General features: G+C 41.2%; 1 protein-coding gene across 2 annotated transcripts in view; it reads left to right on the top strand.

Moving 5' to 3' along the window:
• The first annotated feature begins 880 nt into the window (after positions 1-880).
• The window catches only part of GMDS (GDP-mannose 4,6-dehydratase), a 786,198-nt gene continuing 766,516 nt past the window's right edge, over positions 881-20,562 (top strand). Inside the window, exon 1 of one of the 2 annotated variants that reach the window (XM_027842184.1) lies at positions 881-1,213. In XM_027842184.1, coding sequence (XP_027697985.1) covers positions 1,112-1,213 — 102 coding nt within the window. In that variant the 5' untranslated portion in view covers positions 881-1,111. The remainder of the gene's footprint in view (positions 1,214-20,562) is intronic. The other variant, XM_027842109.1, reaches the window with a different exon arrangement.

Raw genomic sequence — 20,562 nt, 5'->3', positions numbered from 1 at the left:
ACAAAGATCCCAGGGCCCGGATCAGCAGCTGGGTAGGAGGAATCTTGGAGGTGTAGCCCAGCCCCTTGATTTTACGGCTGAGGAAAATGAGTCCTACAGTGTGGTAGTGATTGCTCGAGTCACAAGCCTTCTTGTAGTTAGCAGAAATGGGACCCCGATGTCAAATCCATTCTTCTATTACATGCACCAGGATATGAATCTGGAGTGGGAAGCGGGCATTATCAATGAGGCAGCTTGGTGGCACCAAGGGTTGAGTACTAGACCCGGCATCAGGAAGACCTCAGTTCAAACACCCTCTCAGACTTTACTAGCTGTGGAACCCTGGGCAAGTTACTTAACCTCTCTGTGCCCTGGGTTCCTACAAAGTGCTTTGTGCTACATAAATGCTATCCATTTAAATTATAAATCATTCACGTCCAACCCCTTCATTTTACTGAAGAGAAAGTGGAGGCTTAGAAAAAGGGCACCAAAAGAATGATTCCAACTCAGGGCCTAGAGCACCCACTCCATCGAGCCTCACTCTGCCCCCTGTGGGCGTGACAGAGCGGGGATCGGTGCTTCCGGTTCTCCTGCCTCCCTCTCAGGTTTCCCTTCCAACACTCATAGGTTTCAGATGCGTCCCCGGCTCCCCGCACCAGCCCTCCCTCTTCCCTTTCCTCGTTCACCCTCAGCCCCACGCGCATGCGCACCCTCTTGGCGGGGCGGGGCGAGGTTTCTCCTTATCCCCGCCCCCAACAGTTGCAGCGTAGCTCCGCCCCCTCCGCGCTCTGCTCTTTGAAGGCTTTCTACAGTCTCGAGGAGGGGGAAGTAGGAGGGGCCTTGATGGACGTCGGTGGGAAGACGCTGATGACGTATGGGGCCGGCAGAGCCCGCCGCTCTGTCCCCTCCCCCCTAGACACCCCTTTTCCCCCTCCCTCCCCTGTCAGTGTCTGGCGGTGGGCCGGACTTTGTAATTGTGGCGGCGCGGGCGCCCTGAGCCCCCTCCTCCTCCTCCTCTCTCTTCCTCCTCCTGCCCCTGCCCCTTCTCCGGGCTGCTCACACCCCCCAGCAGGCACACACGTTTTGTCCCTTCTGCTACCGCGCTCGCACTCCGCTCCAGTCCTCGGGCAACATGGCACAGAATCGGGGAAGCTGCACCAGAGACCGGGGCGCCGGGGATGGCGAGATGGACAAGTCCAGGAAGGTGGCTCTCATCACCGGCATCACCGGCCAGGTGAGCGTGCTCTCGAGGGGACCGGGGCTGTGGTGGTGGTGGTGGGGGACTATGGGAGCGCAAGCGAGTGTAGGAGGGAGAGAGGGACCGAAGCGCGCCGAAGATAGCTGCAAATGGATGGGTCGGCTGCCCTGGCGCTGCCGTGCAGCTTCCAGGAGGTCCCGGAAGGGTGTCAGTGGCCAGGGATAGGTGTGGGTGTGTAATGGTGTTACCTGCACTCTGCTTGTCTCCTTTTTCTGTGCGGGACAGTGTTTTGGGGATGTGTCCTGTGAATGATCCCCTCCTGAGTGTGTGTGCAAACATACCTGTCCACACATTTTGGCACCTGCCACATGCCTCCTTCACCTGGTAGGCACATAGAAGTTCTGGTTGCTCAGGCCAGGGGGACCTCAGGAACCCTGTGCTTTAGAGTTTTTAGTTGGAGGAGGAGAGAACAGGTGGCTGAGTGTGCATGGGTATGGATGGAGCAGCCGGATTCAGAATCCTTAGTGCCTGCATACTTTTTTTTTTTTTCCACACTTGGCATACGAAGAGGACAGTGATGGACTTACTGAAACGTTTCCTTCTGATTTCCCAGATTGGGTCTCCTGAAGGGTGCAAGAACCCAGAAAGTAGTTTTTGCAGAGCAGGTCAAGTTTTAAAATGGTGTTTTTAAAAAATGAATTTCTAAGATGTATTATAACCAATTTTGAAATGGATTTCACAGATCAGTCTAAAGGTAGGAGAGAATCTTATCTCAGGAAGACCTGAAGTAACTTAATGAAGAGTTATTCACTCACATGATAGTTCTGAAGGTTGGAAACCCATGTCTGAGACAGTTGGCTTGTGGCCTTGTGAGGCCCCATTTTATGGCATTTTTATGATTTATGATTTATGATTGCTTCTTTGCAATGTCGCGTTAGTGTGTTATCATGCATCTTTCTGAACTTGGTTGATGATTTGTCAGATATAGTCATTTAGCTGGGGATAATATTGCCAGTATTTTTAAAGAGCTTGTTCTTTTTTTTCTTCAATAAAAACTTACAGGTTTCTTGTTCTTTTTGGTTGGAGAGCTGCATTATACTCAACAAAAGAAGTCCCTTCACTCCCCAAAGAAAATAGATACAGCAGGATAACTATAATGGTGCAGGCATGGAGTAAAGAAGACTTGAGTTCAAAGGTGGCCTCAGACACTTACTAGTTGTGTGACCCTAGGCAAGCCACTTAACTGCTGCCTGCCTCAGTTTCCTTTCTTGGAAAATGGGGATGATAAAAGCACCTACCTCCCAGGGTTGTTGTGAGGACAAATGAGATAATAATTGTAAAGCACTTAGCTTGGTAAATGCTAAATAAATGTTTATTATTATTAGAATATGTACCAAGACTTAAGACTAACTGATGGAAAGCAATGTGGTATAGTGGAGAGATCACTAGATTGATAATCAGAAGACTCAGGTCCTAGGCCCCTGCCCTTTCATTTAACTAGCATATAACCTACCATAGGCAAAACACTTCAAGTCCATGGGGCTCATTTTCCTTGTTTGTAAAATGAAGGGGTTGGACTAGATGAGCTCTAATATAGTTTTGGCTATGTGATTCTTTGATTCTGATCTCACTTTCAATCCCCAACCTTGCCATGGATTTTAGACATTTATATGCCTCATTTTACTGAAGGCATATACTTAAGCATGGCTAATTAGAAAGGCACATAGTGATAAGAATCTAAAACTGATCATCAGAAAATTAAACTAGAAATAAAAGGAAATAAGGTGAACAGTTAAAGGCCTAGTACACATCCTATCTTTTTCCTTTTGATTGGCCTCCAGAGATTGTGTTCTTTTTCACAGTTTGTCAGTTGTAGGTTAGATTTGAAACTCAAATGATGCCTTTTAGGAAACCTGGTAAAGTTAGTAGTGATTACTAGAGTCAGGGAATTAACTGAGATGTTAAAATTTAAAAATAAGGCACTATTAAGCTGAATAGTATAGGGTTAGAAATAGAACTCTGTTTACAACTGTGAAAATAATCCTTTGCCAGCTTCTGTGTGGTAGGAGAGTGGCTTTTTCTCTTTCAACTCATCATGCTTATGGCTAACTAGATTAAGTAATAGAATCATAGGATTCTAAGGACCTTAGAGGTTATCTAGCCCAGTATCCTCATTTACAGATGATGAAACTGAGTCCCAGAAAGTGACTTGTCCAAAGGTCAAATACGGGGATCATGGACTTAACGTGGGAAGGAATTTTAGACATCTCTATTCCCATATCTCATTTTATAGGCACAGAAACTAGGAAGGAGGGAAATAAGCATTTATTAATCATTTACTATGTGCCAGATACTGTGGCCCTTGGCTATACAAATAAAAACAAAAAGACAGTTCTTGCCCTCAAGGAGCTTACATTCTAATGAGGTAAGACTACATATAAAAGGGAGCTGGGAGCCGCATGCTGAGGGAGTGAATGAAGGCTTGCTTTGGCCCCTCTACAAAATGGAGACTCTCGTAGGAGCTCACAAATGGGAGAATGGGATAGGCCTTGCCAAAGGATATTCTAGAATGAGAAGACTGCAGCAGTGCTCCAAAGTGTTGAGGGAAATCCCGGCACGATACATCAGCAGAAGCATGACTTTGAAGTCTGGAAGTCAGAAACTAGGTCCCACATAGTTAATTCACTAGTGTAAAGGGTATACATGTGGTAAATAGTAAACTGGGATTTGAACCCAAGTTCAGTGTTCTTGCCATTGTACAGCGTTATCCTTTCATCTTGTTACTCCTGTGTTAAAAACTATTGTGACACCATTTCCTTTTTCATTAAGTCTAAACTCTTCCACTTGGTTTCCAAGGTCTTCCATAACTTGTGTCCACCTCACATTTTCAATTTTCCATAAACATAAATTTTATTTCTTACTTTTCCAACGTGCATTATGTGCTGTAGAAGGAGGATCTCCATGTTTCCCAAAAGCTTCTTTTTCTCAGCCTTTGATCACATGACAATGCCCTTTCTTACAAGAAAAAACCTATCTCCTCCATGAAGTTTTTAGGTGGGCTTCTCCTCGCTGATAACTTCAAACCTTAGTTTGTATCATGGAATTATCACTTCATTTTGTACTCATTATCTTTATGAAGATTTTTTTTTTTGTTTCCTCTATTTGATTGTAAGGCAGGGACAAGAAAAATAGTAATACTTGTTGATTACTTTTCTTGGTTTTTCTCTGCTTTCCAAATAGTCTCTATTTTGGTACTTCCCAACCCTATGGCTAAACCCTGGGGGCTGTGGAACTTTTTAAAGTATATCAGATTGCAGAAAGAAGCATTCATACTTCTCATTGAGAAGCAGTTTTGTATAGTGATAAGAGCTACCAAATCCTGTCACTGAGGCTTAGTGGTTGTGTGCTCTTGGACCAGTCAAACCTCCATTCCCTTATCTGTAAAACATAATAATGCCTATAGTACTTCATAGAATCATTGTGAGGTAATTTCATCTAGCGAGATGATGTATATAAGTTATTTTGTTAATCTTAGGCAGATAAACTCCACTTATTTGTAATTAGACTAAACAAATGTCTTACCCATATATGTATAAATACTTTTCAAATGTAAGTAGATGATAATATGATGAATAAAATATAAATTAATTTTAAAGTGTTGCTGCATTCATAGTACCTTTTTGTTATCATTGTCTTAATCTGTGGCTGTTAATAGTATGACTATCAGGTGGGGACTTCACAATTTTTGCTTGTTAAAAAGGAGCCCTCGTACTAGAATAGTTTGGAAACCACTGTTTTAAGCAGGTGTGCTAAGATTGTGCCCTGTTCCAGAAGGAGATCTGCCACTTACTCTGCATAATTTCATAAACTTTAAACCAAGGGTTGTTTGGTAGATTGCTGCTATAACTTCCCTCCCAATCTCTTGTAAGCACTTGAGCCCTTTATTGTCTGCCTTTTATTAATGCCTGGTTCTGTTCCCCTTTTCTGATTAAACTGGAAAAGGTTCTTAGAGAGCCTCTAGTCTATATCCTCTGTTTATGATGAGGCATGGTATGAACTGGATTTGTGATCAGAAGGACTTGAATTCAAATTCTCTCATTATGTCTATGATCTCAGCTAAGTCACAAGTGAATGTCAGCTGTTGCATAAATAATAATAATTATTTTAATAATCTAGCATTTACATAGTACCTTAAGGTTTGCAAAGTATTTTACAAATATCTTATTTGATCTTCATAACCCTGAGAAGTCGGTGTTAATATTATTCTCATTTTACAGATGAGGAAACTGAGGTAGACAGGTTAAGTCTAGTTAAGCCTAGTGTCACACAGCTGTTAAGTGTCTGAGACTGGATTTTGAACTCAGGTCTTCCTGATTCCAGGCCCAATCAGCATTCTATTCACTGTACAATGGACTAAATGATCCCTAAGACTCTTTCCAGCTCTAAATGATCCCTAAAGGTCTTTCTAGATCTAAATCCTTGATCTGATAAAACTGAAGCCCAGAAAGGTTGTGACCTGCCTCAGGTCATGTGACTACTACCTGCTGGCAAAGAGGAGACTAGAACACAGGTTTTCTGACTTCCAATTCAGTGTACTTTCCATTCTACCATAATAACTATATGTAATGGTGCCTTCTTTCCTCACTATTCTTATAGCAAGAGTACTAGTCCATGCCAGGTTACTTGGTTGTACATAATACTATTGAGTATTGGTATAGTGGATTGGCTGTGTGACCCTGGACAGGTCAGTGAACTTCCTAGTAGCTGGACAATGCTCTAAGATTATTAACTGCAAATCATAGGATCATAGATTTAGAACCTGAAGTGACTTTGGAGGTTATTGAGTCCAACCCCCTCATTTTACAGAAAGGAAACTGAGGTACAGAGAGATTGTGCAAGGCCCCACACCTAGTTCATTTCAGAAGAGGGAACTTCACTCATGTCTTCCTGGCTCTAAGTCCAGTGCCTGGTCTGCTGCAAGATCTGCATTGGCAGAACAAGTTTCTTCATTTGAAGTTCTTTATATATAAAGAAATCACAGATGTGGTCTCAAATCCCCTCCACAGAGAAACTACATATTCTTTTTGTCTTCCTGGTTTTAAACCTGTCTTTCAATCTGTCCTCTCAACAATGAGAACCAGAATATTGACCTCAGAACCTGGACCTGACCACTTTTTTTTTTTTAATAGTATTTTATTTTTTCCCCCAATTACACATCAGGACAATATTTAGCATCCATTTTTACAAGATTTTGAGTTTCAAATTTTTCTTTCTCCTGTCTCCTCCCCTCTTCTGAAAATGGTAGGCAATTTGATATAGGTTATACATGTGCTATCATGTAAAATATTTCCATATTAGTCATAGTTGTGAAGGAAGAAACTGATCAAAAGAAAAAAAAACCTGAAAAAGAATAAAGTAAATGAAAAAAATATGCCTTGGTCTGCATTCAGAGTCTATCTGGATGTGGATAATATTTTCCTTCATGAGTCCTTTGTACTTGCCTTGAATCATTATGTTGCTGAGAAGAGCTGAGTGATTCATAGTTGATCATCACATGATGTTTCTGATTCTGTGTACAATGTTTTACTGGTTCTTCTCCTTCCACTTTGCATCAGTTTGTACAAGGTTTTTCTGAAATCTGCCTCTTCATCATTTCTTATTGCACAATAGTATTCCATTACATTCATATACTATAACTTGTTCAACCATTTTCCAATTGATGGGTATTCCCTCAATTTCCAATATTTTGCCACCATGAAAAGGGCTGCTATAAATATTTTTGTACATGTGGACCTTTTCCCCTTTTTTATGATCTCTTTGGGTTACAGTCCTATTAGTGGTATTGCTGGATCAAAGGGTATGCACAGTTTGGTTGCCTTTTGAGCATAGCTCCAAATTGCGCTCCATAATGGTTGGATCAGTTCACAACTCCACCAACAGTGCACTAGTGTCCCAATTCTTCCACATCCTTCAACATTTATCATTTTCCTTTTTTGTTATATTAGTCAATCTGATAGGTGTGAGGTGGTACAGAGTTGTTTTAACTTGCATTTCTCTAATCAAAAGGGATTTAGAGCCCTTCTTCATATGCTTATAGATAGCTTTGATTTCTTCATCTGAAAACTGCCTATTTATATCCTTTGACCATTTATCAATTGGGGAATGATTTGTATTCTTATAAATTTGACTCAGTTCTCTATATATTTTAGAAATGAGGCCTTCATCAGAGATACTGGCTGTAAAAATTTTTTCCCAGCTTTCTGCTTCCCTTCTAATCTCTGTTGCATTGGCTTTGTTTGTGCAAAAACTTTTCAATTTAATGTCATCAAAATCATCCATTTTTCATTTTATAACTTTCTCTATCTCTTCTTTGGCCATAAATTCTTCCCTTCTCCATAGATCTGATAGGTAAACTATTCCTTGCTCCGAGTTTGCTTATAGTATCAGCCTTTTTATCTAAACTGTGATTTGTTCTTTGACCCACTTATTCTTTTAGATTATTTAGTTTCTAATTAATTTTTATTCTTCTTCCACTGCCCTTTATTGAATGTAATTTTTATTGCATTATGATCTGAAAAGAATGTATTTAATATTTCTGCCTTTCTGTATTTGATTTTGAGGTTTTTATGCCCTAATACATGGTCAGTTTTTGTGTAGGTGGCATGTGCTGCTGAGAAAAAGGTATATTCCTTCCTGTTCCCATTCAGTTTTCTCCAAAGGTCTGTCATATCTAACTTTTCTAATATTCTATTTACCTCCTTATTTTCTTTCTTCTTTATTTTTTGGTTGCATTTATCGAGTCTGAGAGGAGACAATTGAGATCCCCCACTAGTATAGTTTTGCTCTTCATTTCTGCCTTTAACTTACTTAACTTCTCCTTTAAGAATTTGGTTGCTATATCACTTGGTGCATATATGGTTAATATTGATATTGCTTTATTGTCTATGGTACTTTTTAACAAGATGTAGTTTTCTTCCTTATCTCTTTTAATAGATCTATTTTTGCTTTTGCTTGTCTGAGATCAGGATTGCTACCCCTGCTTTTTTTACTTCAGTTGAAGCAAAACAGATTCTGCTCCAGCCCCTTCTTTACCTTTACTCTGGGTGTGTCTCTCTGCTTCAAGGGTGTTTCTTGTAAACAACATATTGTAGGATTCTGGTTCTTGATCCTCTCTGCTATCTGCTTCTGTTTTATGAGAGAGTTCATCCCATTCACATTCACAGTTATGATTACTAACTGTATATTTCCCTCCATCCTATCTTTCCTCCTGTTTGTCCTCTCTCTTCTTTCACCCTTTCCCTCCTCACCAGCGTTTTACTTCTGTCTGCCACCTCCCCTGATCTGCCCTCCCTTCTCTCAATCCTCCACTCTCCTCCTTTACTTAATCTTCTGCCCTTCTACTTCCCTGTCAGGTAAGATAGATTTCTATATTCAACTGATTGTGTATTTTATTCCCTCTTTGAGATAATGCTGACGAGAGTAAGGTTCAAGCGATGCCCATCGCCTTCCCTTCCATCTTTCCCTCCACTCGAATAGGTCTTTCGTGCTTTTTCACGTGAAATAATTTACCCCATTCTACCTCTCCAATGTATTCCTCTTTCTCATCCTTTAATTTTTTATGTCATTCCCTCAGATTCACCTTATACCTGTACCCTCTGTCTATGTATATTCCTTCTAGCTCTACGATCAGTGATACAATTTTTAAGAATTACTAGTATCATCTTCCCATGTAGGGATGTAAACAGTTTAGCTCTATTGAGTTCCTTATGTTTTCCTTTTTACCTGTTTATGCTTCTGTTGGTTTTGATATTGGAGATCAAATTTTTGGTTTACTTCTGGTCTTCTCCTTATGAAAGATTGAGATCCTTCTCTTTTCCTTGAATAATCATTTTCTCTCTTGATGTATTATGCTTAATTTCTCTCGATTAATGATTCTTGGTTGTAGTCCTAGTTCCTTTGCCTTCCGGAATATCACGTTCCATGACCTCTAGTCTTTTAATGTCCTGCTAAGGCTTGTGTAATTCTGATTGTGACTCCCCAATATTTGAATTGTTTTTTCTGGCCACTTGAAGTATTTTTAACTTGACCTGATAGTTCTGAATTTTGACTGTAATGTTCCTTGGAGTTTTTATTTTGGGATCTCTTTTCTGAGGTGATTGGTGGATTCTTTCAATGCTTATTTTGCCCTCTGGTTTTAGGACATCAGGGCAGTTTTCTTTGATAATTTCTTGAAAGATGCTGTCCAGGCCCTCCTTTTGATTATGGCTTTCAGGTAGTCCAGTGATTTTGACATTGTCTCTCCTGGATCTGTTTTCCAGGTCAGTTGTTTTTTCCAGTGAGGTATTTTATATTTTCTTCTATTTTTTCATTCTTTTGAATTTGTTTGATTGATTCTTGATGTCTCATAAAGTCATTAGCTTCCACTTGCCCAATTCTAACTTTTATGGACTTGTTTTCCTCAATTAGCTTTTGTACTTTCTTTTCCATTTGGCCAATTCTACTTTTTAAGCAGTTCTTTTCTTTTTCCAAGCTGTTAGCTCTTTATTTCAAAATTTTCTTGCATCATTCTCATTTCTTTTCCCAATTTTTCTTCTGTCTCTGTTATATGATTTTTAAGCTCCTTTTTGAGCTCTTCCATGAATTCTTTCTGGGCTTGAGACCACTTCCCATTTTTCTTTGGGGTTTTGCCCATAAGTGTTTTGATATTGTTGTTGTCTTCTGAGTTTGTGTCTTGGTCTTCTCTGTCACCACAATAACTTCATGGTCAGATTCTTTTTTTGTTGTTTTTTGCTCATATTTTTTGGCCTTTTTCTTTTCTTTTAAATTTGAGCTCTGCTCTCAGAGTATAAGAGGCACTGTCCCAGGCTTTGTGTATCAGGGGCTTTAGGCACTGGCTGTTTACCTGGTGCTGCATTGATGGTGTCCTGAGGCCCACAGGGCACCTTCATGTCTGGTGCTGCTCTGAGGGGGTGGGGTTGGGGGTGGCTGGTCCTGTTGGAGGCTGAAGGGGTCTGGCAGCTTACCTGGTGCTGGACTGGAGTTCTAGTGCTGGTGTCTGGCATGTGCTGAGGCCAGCGACATGTTTCTACATTTCCTGGGGATACACTGAAGCACATGGAGGTCTGGCTACTGTTTGTCCAACGCTCCTCTCAAGCACCTGGCACTGGTGGCTACCTTTTTGCTTAGGCACAAGTAGGGTTCGGGTCTAGCTGTTTGCCCGGGGCTAGGGTGAAGCCAACGGAGGCCTGGCCATTGGAGGTTGCCAGTTTGCCTGGGGCTATACTAAAGTACATGGTGGTTCTCAGAGCTGGAGTCTGCCCATTCCCCTGGCTATGCTGAGGCACATGGGGGGTTCTGCTCTTGGTGTTTCCTGCTCCATTGCACTGGGGCTCAGAATCTACCACTGATTCGTAGAGCTGAGGCTCTCTGAGAGGCTTCCTTTCTTGAACTGTGCTCCCTTTTCACCTGACTGAGACAAACTTTTCTTGTCAGTCTTCCAAGTTTCTTGGGCTCACCCTGTCTTCTTGCTGGTTTTGCTGTACCAGGATTTGTTTTGGGGCACTATTTTATGGTTGTCTGGAGGTGAATGTGGGAGTTATGTCTGCCATCTTGACTACCAGAAATCTTTGCTTTTAGGCAACTCTCCTTTCTAATGCTTCTTTTTCTCTGTTTTCCCTGATTCCCTAATTTTTTTTCCTTAAGTGCCCCTCCCCATTTTCCTTGTTACCTTTGAATTCTTTTTTTTTTTTTTTTGGGCAGCTGGGGTTAAGTGACTTGCCTAGGATCACACAGCTAGTTAGTATCAAGTGTCTGATCTGAGGCTGGATTTGAACTCAGGTCCTCCTGACTTCGGGGCTAGTGCTCTATCAACTGCACCATCTAGCTGCCCCTTGAATTCTTTTTGTCACCTTTTTTTTTTTAGTACTTAGAATGTTTTCTTTTTTTCTCTTCAAGTTGAACATTTGTCCTTCAAACTTTGCTTCCATTTACCTCTTCTGTGAAGTATGCCTAGACTATAATTTACCTGCCAACAATCACTCTAACAGTTCCCTTAGCATTTGTGTATGTTCAATTGCTGGCAATGTTGTTTGTGTTTATCAACTCTATATCTTTGGAGATAGTCCACTGAATTAAATTATAAACTACTATTGGGCAGAGACTACACCTTCTACATCTATGTAGTGCTCCAAAAATAATAGGCAGCTAGATGGTACAGTGGATAGAGCTCTGGCCTTGGAGTCAGGAGAACCTGAGTTCAAATCCAGCTTCAGACACTTGACACTTACTGGCTGTATGACCCCGATTACCTCACTAAAAAAAAAAAAATAGGCTTATACCAAATATTGGCTTACGTTGAAGTTGATCAAAATCACACTCTAATAATTTCTTGTTTATTCAGCTGTAATGTCCCTCCTGAGCTCCAGTCCCACATCACCAGTTACACCTACTCAAAATTTGGGGATGTCCCCAAAGCATCTCAAATTTAAACTGGAACTCATGATTTTCCTATTTAACCTATACCTCTCCAAACTTCCCCATTTCTGTTGAGGGTATCTGAGGTTATCACTGTCCTAGCTATCCAGGATCACCGCCATAGCGTCACCATCTGCTCCTCTTTCTCTCCCACTCCCAATATGTGGTCACTTGTGAAACCTTGTCAGTTTTATGTCCATAATGTCCATTGAATCTCCTTTCCATTTATAGGGCCACCACCTTGGTTCAGCCCCTTATCACTTTTGCCTGGTTTATTGTAATAATTTCATTACTCTCACTGTATCCCATGTCTCCATTTTCAGATTCACTTGTCGTGCAACTGGCAAAATAATCTTCCTAAAACATTTCTGGGGGCAGCTAGGTGGCGCAGTGGATAGAGCACTGGCCCTGAAGTCAGGAGGACTTGAGTTGAAATCCAGCCTCAGACCAAACACTTGACACTTACTAGCTGTGTGACCCTGGGCAAGTCACTTAACCCCATTGCTTAGGCAAAAAAAAAAAAAAAAAAAGAAAAAGAAAAAAAAGCATATTTCTGACCTCATCACTCCCCTCCTCAAGAAGTTTTAGTGGCTTCACCTTTCCCTCTGTTGGCTCTAGGATAAAATACAGACTCCTCAGCTTGACATTTCAAGTCTTTCAGTCTGGTTCCAGCTTGCCTTTCCAGACTTATTTTTACATTAATCTTCTTTTTGTATTCTTCCTTTAATCTGAACTGTTCTCCTAGCTATTCCCAAACCTGGCATTTCATCTTTAGTCTCTAAGCATTTGTATAGGCTATCCCAGTGTTCTCCCTTCTTATTTCTACTACTTAGGATCAAAGCTTTCCTCCAGGCTCAGCTCAAGTGCCCCTTCTTATCCAAGGTCTTGCCTGATCACCCCACTCATTAGTGCTCTCTCCTTCAGATTATATTGTATCCTACCTTAATAGAACATAAGCCTATTGAGGACTTCTGGCTTCCTTCCAATCCCAGATAAAATCCCACTTTCTACAGTGAGGTTTTCCTAATCCCTCATAATTCTAGTACCTACCTTCTATTGATGATATTCTGGAACATGTCATGCCAAGCCAGCCGAGCAGAAGCATTCAGGTGCCCTGTGGGAGCAGGGCATGAGTGAGGTACAATCACCCCAGTACCACTTCTTCTCTGATTCCCTTACAGTGAGCCTCACTACCAAATCTTGTGAGTAGCAGTAACCCCTAGGCCTCTGGCCTTGCCTCAATTTAGCCTGTTGCTGTAGGGCAATGTCAGTGGAAAGCTCACCAGCACCTGTGTCTAGCAATGCAGCCTCCACCTCTTCAGTAACCTCAGCTACTGAAGGCTGGTTTCTTGTCACCAAGTTCTTGGCACTGTTGGAAATGTATGATTTTATCAATAGAGATGACTTTAGAAAAGATATACTTGTATATCAATTTTATCTCTTCTCCATTCCAACCAAACTGTAGCCAGTGGAAAAGTATGAAATTGAGAACATGGAGTGCTGCATTTGAAAAACAATAAGAAATTCAGTTTGGCAGGACCATTAAGAAGTCCTTTGCTTCTGGGAATACGGAAGTGACAGTCCACTGTATCTGTCCTGTTAGACCTCATCTAGTGTATTGTTCTCAATTCTGGACACCATTATTTAATGACATTTACAAGCTGGAGCATGTCTGCGAGAGAGTATTTGAGATGATGAAGTGTCTTGAGTTCATGTTGTAGGATGATTAGTTGAAGGAACTGGGGATGCTTAGCCTGTAGAAGATAAAATTTTGGGGACACAAGATAACTGATTTCAGATATTTGGAAAATGTTGAGGAGAGATTGGATTTGTTTGGTTTGGCTTTAGAGGGCAGAACCAGGAACAATGGATGGCAGCTGTAATGAAGCATCTTTAGGTTTGATGTCAAGAAAACTTCCTAAAAATTAGAGCTGTCCAAAATAGGAATGAGCCGTTTCCAAAGTGGTGAATTCTTCCTTCTGGGAGTTCTTCAAGCAGATGTTATGCTTGTTGGATATGTTGTAGTAGAGATTCTTTTCCTGTATTGGTTGGACCTAGATGCCCATTGAAGTTCCTTCCAGTTCCCAGATTCTGTGGTCTTGTGATTCTGATACCAACTTTTGATTTTCTTGGTACAGGAAAGTTGAGCCCATTTGTACACAATGGGAAGAGAGAGAAGGAAGGAGGTCAGTAGTGGGTGTTAGAATATGGTGATGGTTTGGAATAACTTTGTAGTTCATACTGGGAAATTGCATTAAGTAATTCGCTGAAGTTTGACAGCTTGATTTTTTTGTGGGCCGGGTCAGTGTAATATCCCAAGCAGCACTTTTTGTCTTAGGCTATGGTAGATGGCATTCAACCAGACAAGACTGGACAGTGGCCTGGTGAGCGTGGCCAAATGTTAATTCATTCACCATGCATTTATCAGTCACCCATCATGTGCCAGGCACTGTGCTAGAATCTGGGGATACACAGACAAAAATAAGACAGTTCTTTCTCTAAAATAGAGCTTACATTCTTTTAGTGTGTGCGTGTGCGTGTGTGTGTGTGTGTGTGTGTGTGTGTGTGTGTGTGAACATATACACAGAAAATTTAAATACTAACTGTTTTCTGGGAAGGAAAGTACTAACAGAGGAGCACAGGATAAGGTTCTGAAGGAGGTGGCATTTGAACTGAGCTTTGGAAACTAGAGATCCTGTTACCTTCCGAGGGATTAAATATCCTCTCTGTGCAGATGAATCCCAGATCTTAATATTCATCCCTACTTTCACTTTTAAGCTCCGGTTCTGCATCATGGGATAATAGGATCAGAGATATAAATCTGGAAGGAGTTTTGCAGACTATTTAGTTTAACTCCTTAATTTTACAAATGAGGAAATTAAGCCCTAAGAAGCTTAAGTTTCTTGGTCACACAGGCAGTACCATCAGGAATGTGATTTCTACCCAGGTGTTCTGATTCCATAGTCAGTGATCTTTTTCCTGTGCCATGCTGCTGACTGTTTCATGCACATGTTCAACGGGTTGGATATTCCTTAGGCCTCTCTAACTCAGCTTGTCCAAAGCAACGCATTTTCTTTCTCCTCAACTACCTCTCTCCCTAATTTCCTTAGTTCTGTCAAGGTTATAATGGTCCTTCCAGTTATCCAGGTTTGCACCGCTGGTCATTTTGAACTCTCCAGTCTACTTCATCTTTCATGTCTAATAATTTGCTAAGTCTTATTGATTCTACCTCCCCAGAACCTCCTCTAACTCTCTCTATTTATAGCACAACCACACTAGTTTGGGCTTTTATACCTTTCCTGGACTATTAAAATAGATTTCCAACTGGCCTCCCTGCCTTGAATTTCCTTCCTTTCTGGTCTGTATTCTACAAAGTTGCCAGAGTGACATTACTCAGTCACAGGGATGTCATCCTCCCACCTCCACCCCCTCAAGAAACTCCAGTGGATCCCTGTTGTGTCAAGGATTAAATATAAGCTTCTTTGGCATTGAAAGCCCTTCACAACTGACTCCAGCCTATCTTCCCAGGCTTATTGTCCATCACTCCTCTTCACTTATTATATGATTCAGCCAAATTGGCCTGCTTGGTCTCATTGAAGCTACCTGACACAGCATATCCTGTTCCATTGTCTTTGCTCCCTCCTAATCTCTGCCTCATAGAATCTCTTAGCTCAGCTCAGGTGCCATCTACTCTATAAGATTTTACTGGTCTTTGATTACTAGTGCCTCTGCCAGAATTACCCTTTATTTACTTTTTGTGGATCATAAAGCCTGAGGGTAAAGATATTCAGTTTCTTTCATAAAAACACATTCAGTAACCTCCAGGTAAAAGCAGTACTAGCAGTACATAAAGAGGTAAAGGAAGTTACCTAGAGGCTCTGAAATTCTAGGTTCTCTTGAGGGCAGGCATTTTTGACTTCACAGCTTTTCTCCTGAACACAGTACTTAATGGTAGGTGGTTAATGATAAATGCTTATTGATTGATTGATTTTGGTGAGTTGGTGGGCAGGAGGGTATGTATTCCAGGCACTGCTGCCTGTGCAAAGGCATGGAGATAGGAGGTCAAATGTCACAAGTGAGGAACATCTCCTAAGTCAGTTTGGTGGGACCAGAGTGTGTGAAGGGCAAATAATAGGTAATAAGCCTGGAAAGATAGGCTGAAACCAGATTGCTTTAAAAGTGTTAGGCTGAGAACAAAACCCAGAACCGAAACAAGTTTATTCAATCTTAAAGCAGCGGGGAGAGCTGAAAAAGGGATGGCTCACTCCCCCAGAGTGTCATATAGGATTCAAACAGGAACAAGGAAACAGTAGCTGATTGGTTAGCATGAAGGCAGTTTCCAGATAAAGCAGATGGGTTGCTTAATATGTGTAATGGGAGAAAACGCCTCATTTTCCTTGCATCAGACTTCCAGTCTGAATTTTGGTCTCTAAGCTACAGGTCTGGCTTCTCAGCCATACAGCAACAGGTTCAAACAATGCCATAAAATTTTTCCACAAAAGCCAAACAGATGAGGCATAAGGGATGCACTCGAGCTTCCTGAGGTGGGAAGTGACATGAACAGATCTCTGTTTTTTAAGAATATCAACTTGGTAGCTGTATGGAGGGTGGATAAGACAGGCCAACTAGGCGGCTGTTGTAGTAATTCAGGAGAGAGGTCATGAGGCCCTGAACTATAAGGGTGTTTATATGGAGAGAAGGAACTGAAGGGAGATATGTCATGGACGCAGAGTTGAACAGAATTGTAAGACCTGAAAAGGCAGGACCTGTTGGATGTGAGGGGTGAGAGAGAGGGAAGAGTTGAGTGATGACAGCAAAGTTAGGGAACCTGAGTACTTAGAAAGTTGGTGATGCATGAGAGAGTCTAGGGAGTTAATGAAGGTGTGAGAGTTGCTTGACCATGGTGTCTAGGCTTATGTGGGAATAATGGTGGGGAAAAGGATGGCAAGAAATACTCCTGAAGTCAGGAAAATTGAAGTGGGATCTGGTCTCTACCAGTTTGGGGTTAGTTGTTGCTCTTCCTTCTCGAAGAGGACCAAAATGGCATCACTGTGTTAGAGTCAGGTTACAGTGTGTCCTGACTGGCTGGTCAGACCAATATGAGCTTGGAAGGCTCTACCACAGATCAGGCACATGTAATCCGTGTGAACATTTGGGGTAGATTCTCTAAATTTGTGCATCTCGAGTTTCTCTTGAGCCACTTCAATTCTGTTTTGCTCACAGAGCCCAGCACCTTCTCTGATGAGGGCACGCCACGTTGGGTGATCCTGTGCCAGTGTCTCCCACGTCACACAATCAGTTCAGAGTTCTTCAAAGTTTGGGGTACACCAGCAACAATGCCTTTGGACAGGTGTGAAGAGATTATGTAGACTTCAAATAAGGAAAGGCAAAGAGAGGGTGGGTTTATTGTTGAGGAAGTGGCCTTGGGAAGCTTGTAGAAAGCTGATCAACTGGGGTAGATGGCTGTTTTGTATTATTCATGGGTATTTCATTAGTCTTCTCTCCCCAGATAGGCTGCAGGCATCTTGAGTTCTTAGATCCATATTTACACAGCCATTGCCAGTGGTGTCCTTTTGCCCCCTGCCGGCAAGCACTCAGTAAGTATTCGCTGATTGCCCGAGGTCTCTTCAGTGATGTCTTTTGGCTTTACAGAAGCACACAGTTCTCAGGGAGTTTTCCAAGTTTATAAAGACTATCAAGAAAAGGAAGCTTAATAAATGACTTCATCCTTCAAAAGTGAATTAATAAGAAGTATGAATTCATAGATTTAGAGTTGGAAACTGAGGCTGGAGAGGTTAAGGTCACATAGGTATTAAATAAGTGGCAAAGGTGGAATTTTAAACCAGGTCCTCTAACTCCCAATCTGTTGCTCTTTTCCACTGTGCCAGGTTGCCTCTGAATTAAGGAGAGGCAAGAGGCTTAGTAGATAGAAGACAATCTTGCAGAAAGTAAGGCTTGGGTGGCCTTCCTGACACCTATCAGCTATGTGATCCTTAAAATCACTTAACCTTTCAGTGCTCCAGGCAATTTTCTGAGATTGTCAGTTGCAGAGCTGGTGTTGATCTGCTTTGGTAGAGAGGGTTCTTAAACCAATGAAATCATAGGTCCTGATGTAATAAAATGGGAATGAAGGATCTATGACTGAATTAAGTGCCTGTAGAGCCAGCTCCAGCAACTGCTGCTTCCAAAAGGAAATTCTCAAAAGATATTTTATTTTCAGCTCACGGTTATTACAGCAACGTCCCCTGGAAGGTATGAAACTGAGATGAAGTTTCATTGAGCTTCAATGTGGTTACAGATGACTTGGTAGTAATTTGGGCACCATACTTTTCTTCTTTCACTCTTTCACATGAAGACGATTTTGTAGAACTGAACTTTTACGAGTGTGATGAGAAGAAAAGAAAGGAAAACAGCTTTCTACTTTTTAGGAATGGAGACCAGGAAGGTTGCAGATAATTTTTGAAGGGAAGTGTGAGGTGATGTAATTAATGAAATGTTTTGTAAAGCAAAATTTAGCTTTTCCACGTGGACAAGAGCTCCTTGAAAGAAACAGGTGTTAAACAAATACGGGACTGAAACGCGCCTATTGTTTTTGACACATCATCAGTTCTTATGGGTGTGGCAGTCTTGGGTTTTAGTTGGTTTTTTAACCTCTCCCTTTTTCTTTATGTGCAAAAATGAGTAAGTGATACTTGGTCATTCTACCTTATACGGTATTTTCTTCTCATTAAATCATATCTTTTAATCTTCTAGATGGGTTTGAACATCTATGTTTGAATCTCCTTAAGCATAATCAGAGGTTTATATTGTGGATGGAATGTCTGCAGGCTGTCATTATGGGAATTTTAATTCAATTGCTTGAAAAGAAGAGTGCTTTCAGACAAGTTCTTTCATCTTTTCTAGGCCATTTGCATGCTTGGGAACTCCAACTACGATTATTTCCTACATAGGCTACTGTTAGTTAGTGGAAGACTGATGATTATGAGCCAACAGAATAGGAATCATTTCTTAGTGCTTCCATTTAGGCATCTGGACGTAACCTTTATGAATTTTAGTTCTCTCTTTTTCAAAAAATGGATATTTCAGGAAGCTTCAGTGCAAAGGTATTTTGATTTTGCAGTAGCTATAGTGGCAGAAGTTGTGTGAGATGGGGAGGGGAAGAAGGAAAGAAAAAAGTAACTAATGGGAGATAAATACATTTGTTAGAACACTGACTGTTGGTTGTACCTGAATAGGCAAGGTTACCAGGAAAGTGCTGTAGTTTTAATAAGGCTAGAAGAAAGGTTCTAATTGAAAAGTAGTACTGTTCTCATTAAGAAATTACATTGGGTAGAGGTAAGGTGGCAGAACCGTAGAATCATAGACGGAGATATAGAAGGGACTTCAGAGGTCTTCCAGTCCAAACTCCTCATTTCACAGATGAGAAAATTGAGGCCCAGAGAAGATTGTAATTTGCCCAAGGTCACATAGTTCTTAAATTTAATGGGCAGAATTTGAACCTAGGTCTTTTGACACCAGAGTTAGTACCTTTGGTTGTGAAAGTAAGAAAGATTAGTTCTCATGGGTCTCACCTAATTAGAGGCTCTCCAAGAATGTCTCCCTCTTACTTAAACTTTGAATTGGTAACAATTTAGTTTCTTTCTATACAGAACAAAGTAGGACAATATTAATATATTACTTTATCTCCATGGCTTGGAAGCTTTTCTTTCCCAGGCCTTTGAAATTTGTTTCATTGTTCTAGGGTGTGGTAGAACTTGAGAACTGGAAGGCATCAAGAGCAGATCATCTGCTCCCTGGCACTCTGCTGGCAAAAATGCACCATGGCTATGAGTTTGGGTCAAACGCCAACAACCTGTCTTCTAGTTTCTTTGTACTGGAAGATTCTCCACTCTCCTTATCATTGAGAGATACTTGTGAAAGGATAGGATGCTTCAATAGGATAGCCAATGTTTAGGCACTCAACTGAACTAGCAGTTCTGTGATAGAATTCTCTGTGCAATTGCATCTTATACTGCTACTCCTCTACTAATTTTCATTGAAATTTATTAAAAGTGACAGAAAATATATTCGTATGAAAATGTCAACTCGCATTTTGTTTTAAAATTATGATTCATCAAAATTAGGCATCGCTTTTAAAAGTTATCAGTGGAACAAGTAGAGAAATGTGAAGTGGGTGGTGGGGGTTGCTCTTTATGATATTCTATAAAATCATCTGGATATTTTGCTTCATATTCTTTAACAAGCTTGTGATCCAGGATGTTTAGTGACGCTTTCTTGGAGGAAGTCTGTTATAATTCTGTTAATAGAAGAGCATGTGGGGTTTGTTTTGGAATTCAAGCTTGTGTCTTAAGATTTGTTGATGCAGTCTGATATTTTCCAGGCATTGTCCCTAGGGCAGCTGCATAACTATTCCTAGTTGTCAGACCATGGGCCAGACAAACCCCTATTTCTGAGTGTCTGACTTGGGAGCCCTTGAATGACTGCATCTGCCTACTCTACAACTACAGGTCTCCTTAGGGAAATGATCACTTCAGGTGGGTCCCATAATTCCTCTTGCTTCTTTATTCTTTCTCCTTGCCGGAACACCTTAACTTCCCCTCTCCTCCCAATGTATTACTTTCATCGTGGTGCCAGAAACACCCCCTTCCACAACACTCCCTTCCCTCCCCCACCAATTGCTTACACTCAGGTAGAATTCATTCAGACTCTGCTAGAGCCCTAGAAGAACCTAGTCCTTCCCAATCCCCTTTAGTTCCAGTAGTCTCTGCCTACTCCAGTATTTTCTCCTACTTCAGTCTTTTACATGAATAGTCATCACAGGAGCCTTTGCAAATTGACATTAGGGATGGGGAAGACATGTGCTCTTGGTGGTGGTGGTGGTGGTGGTGGTGGTGGTGGTGGTGGTGGTGGTG

Source organism: Vombatus ursinus, unplaced genomic scaffold, assembly GCF_900497805.2.
Source record: "Vombatus ursinus unplaced genomic scaffold, bare-nosed wombat genome assembly UNPS02000577.1, whole genome shotgun sequence".
Lineage (NCBI taxonomy): Eukaryota > Metazoa > Chordata > Mammalia > Diprotodontia > Vombatidae > Vombatus > Vombatus ursinus.
Note: the sequence above shows the minus strand (reverse complement) of the source record. Positions and strands in the feature narration are given on the sequence as shown.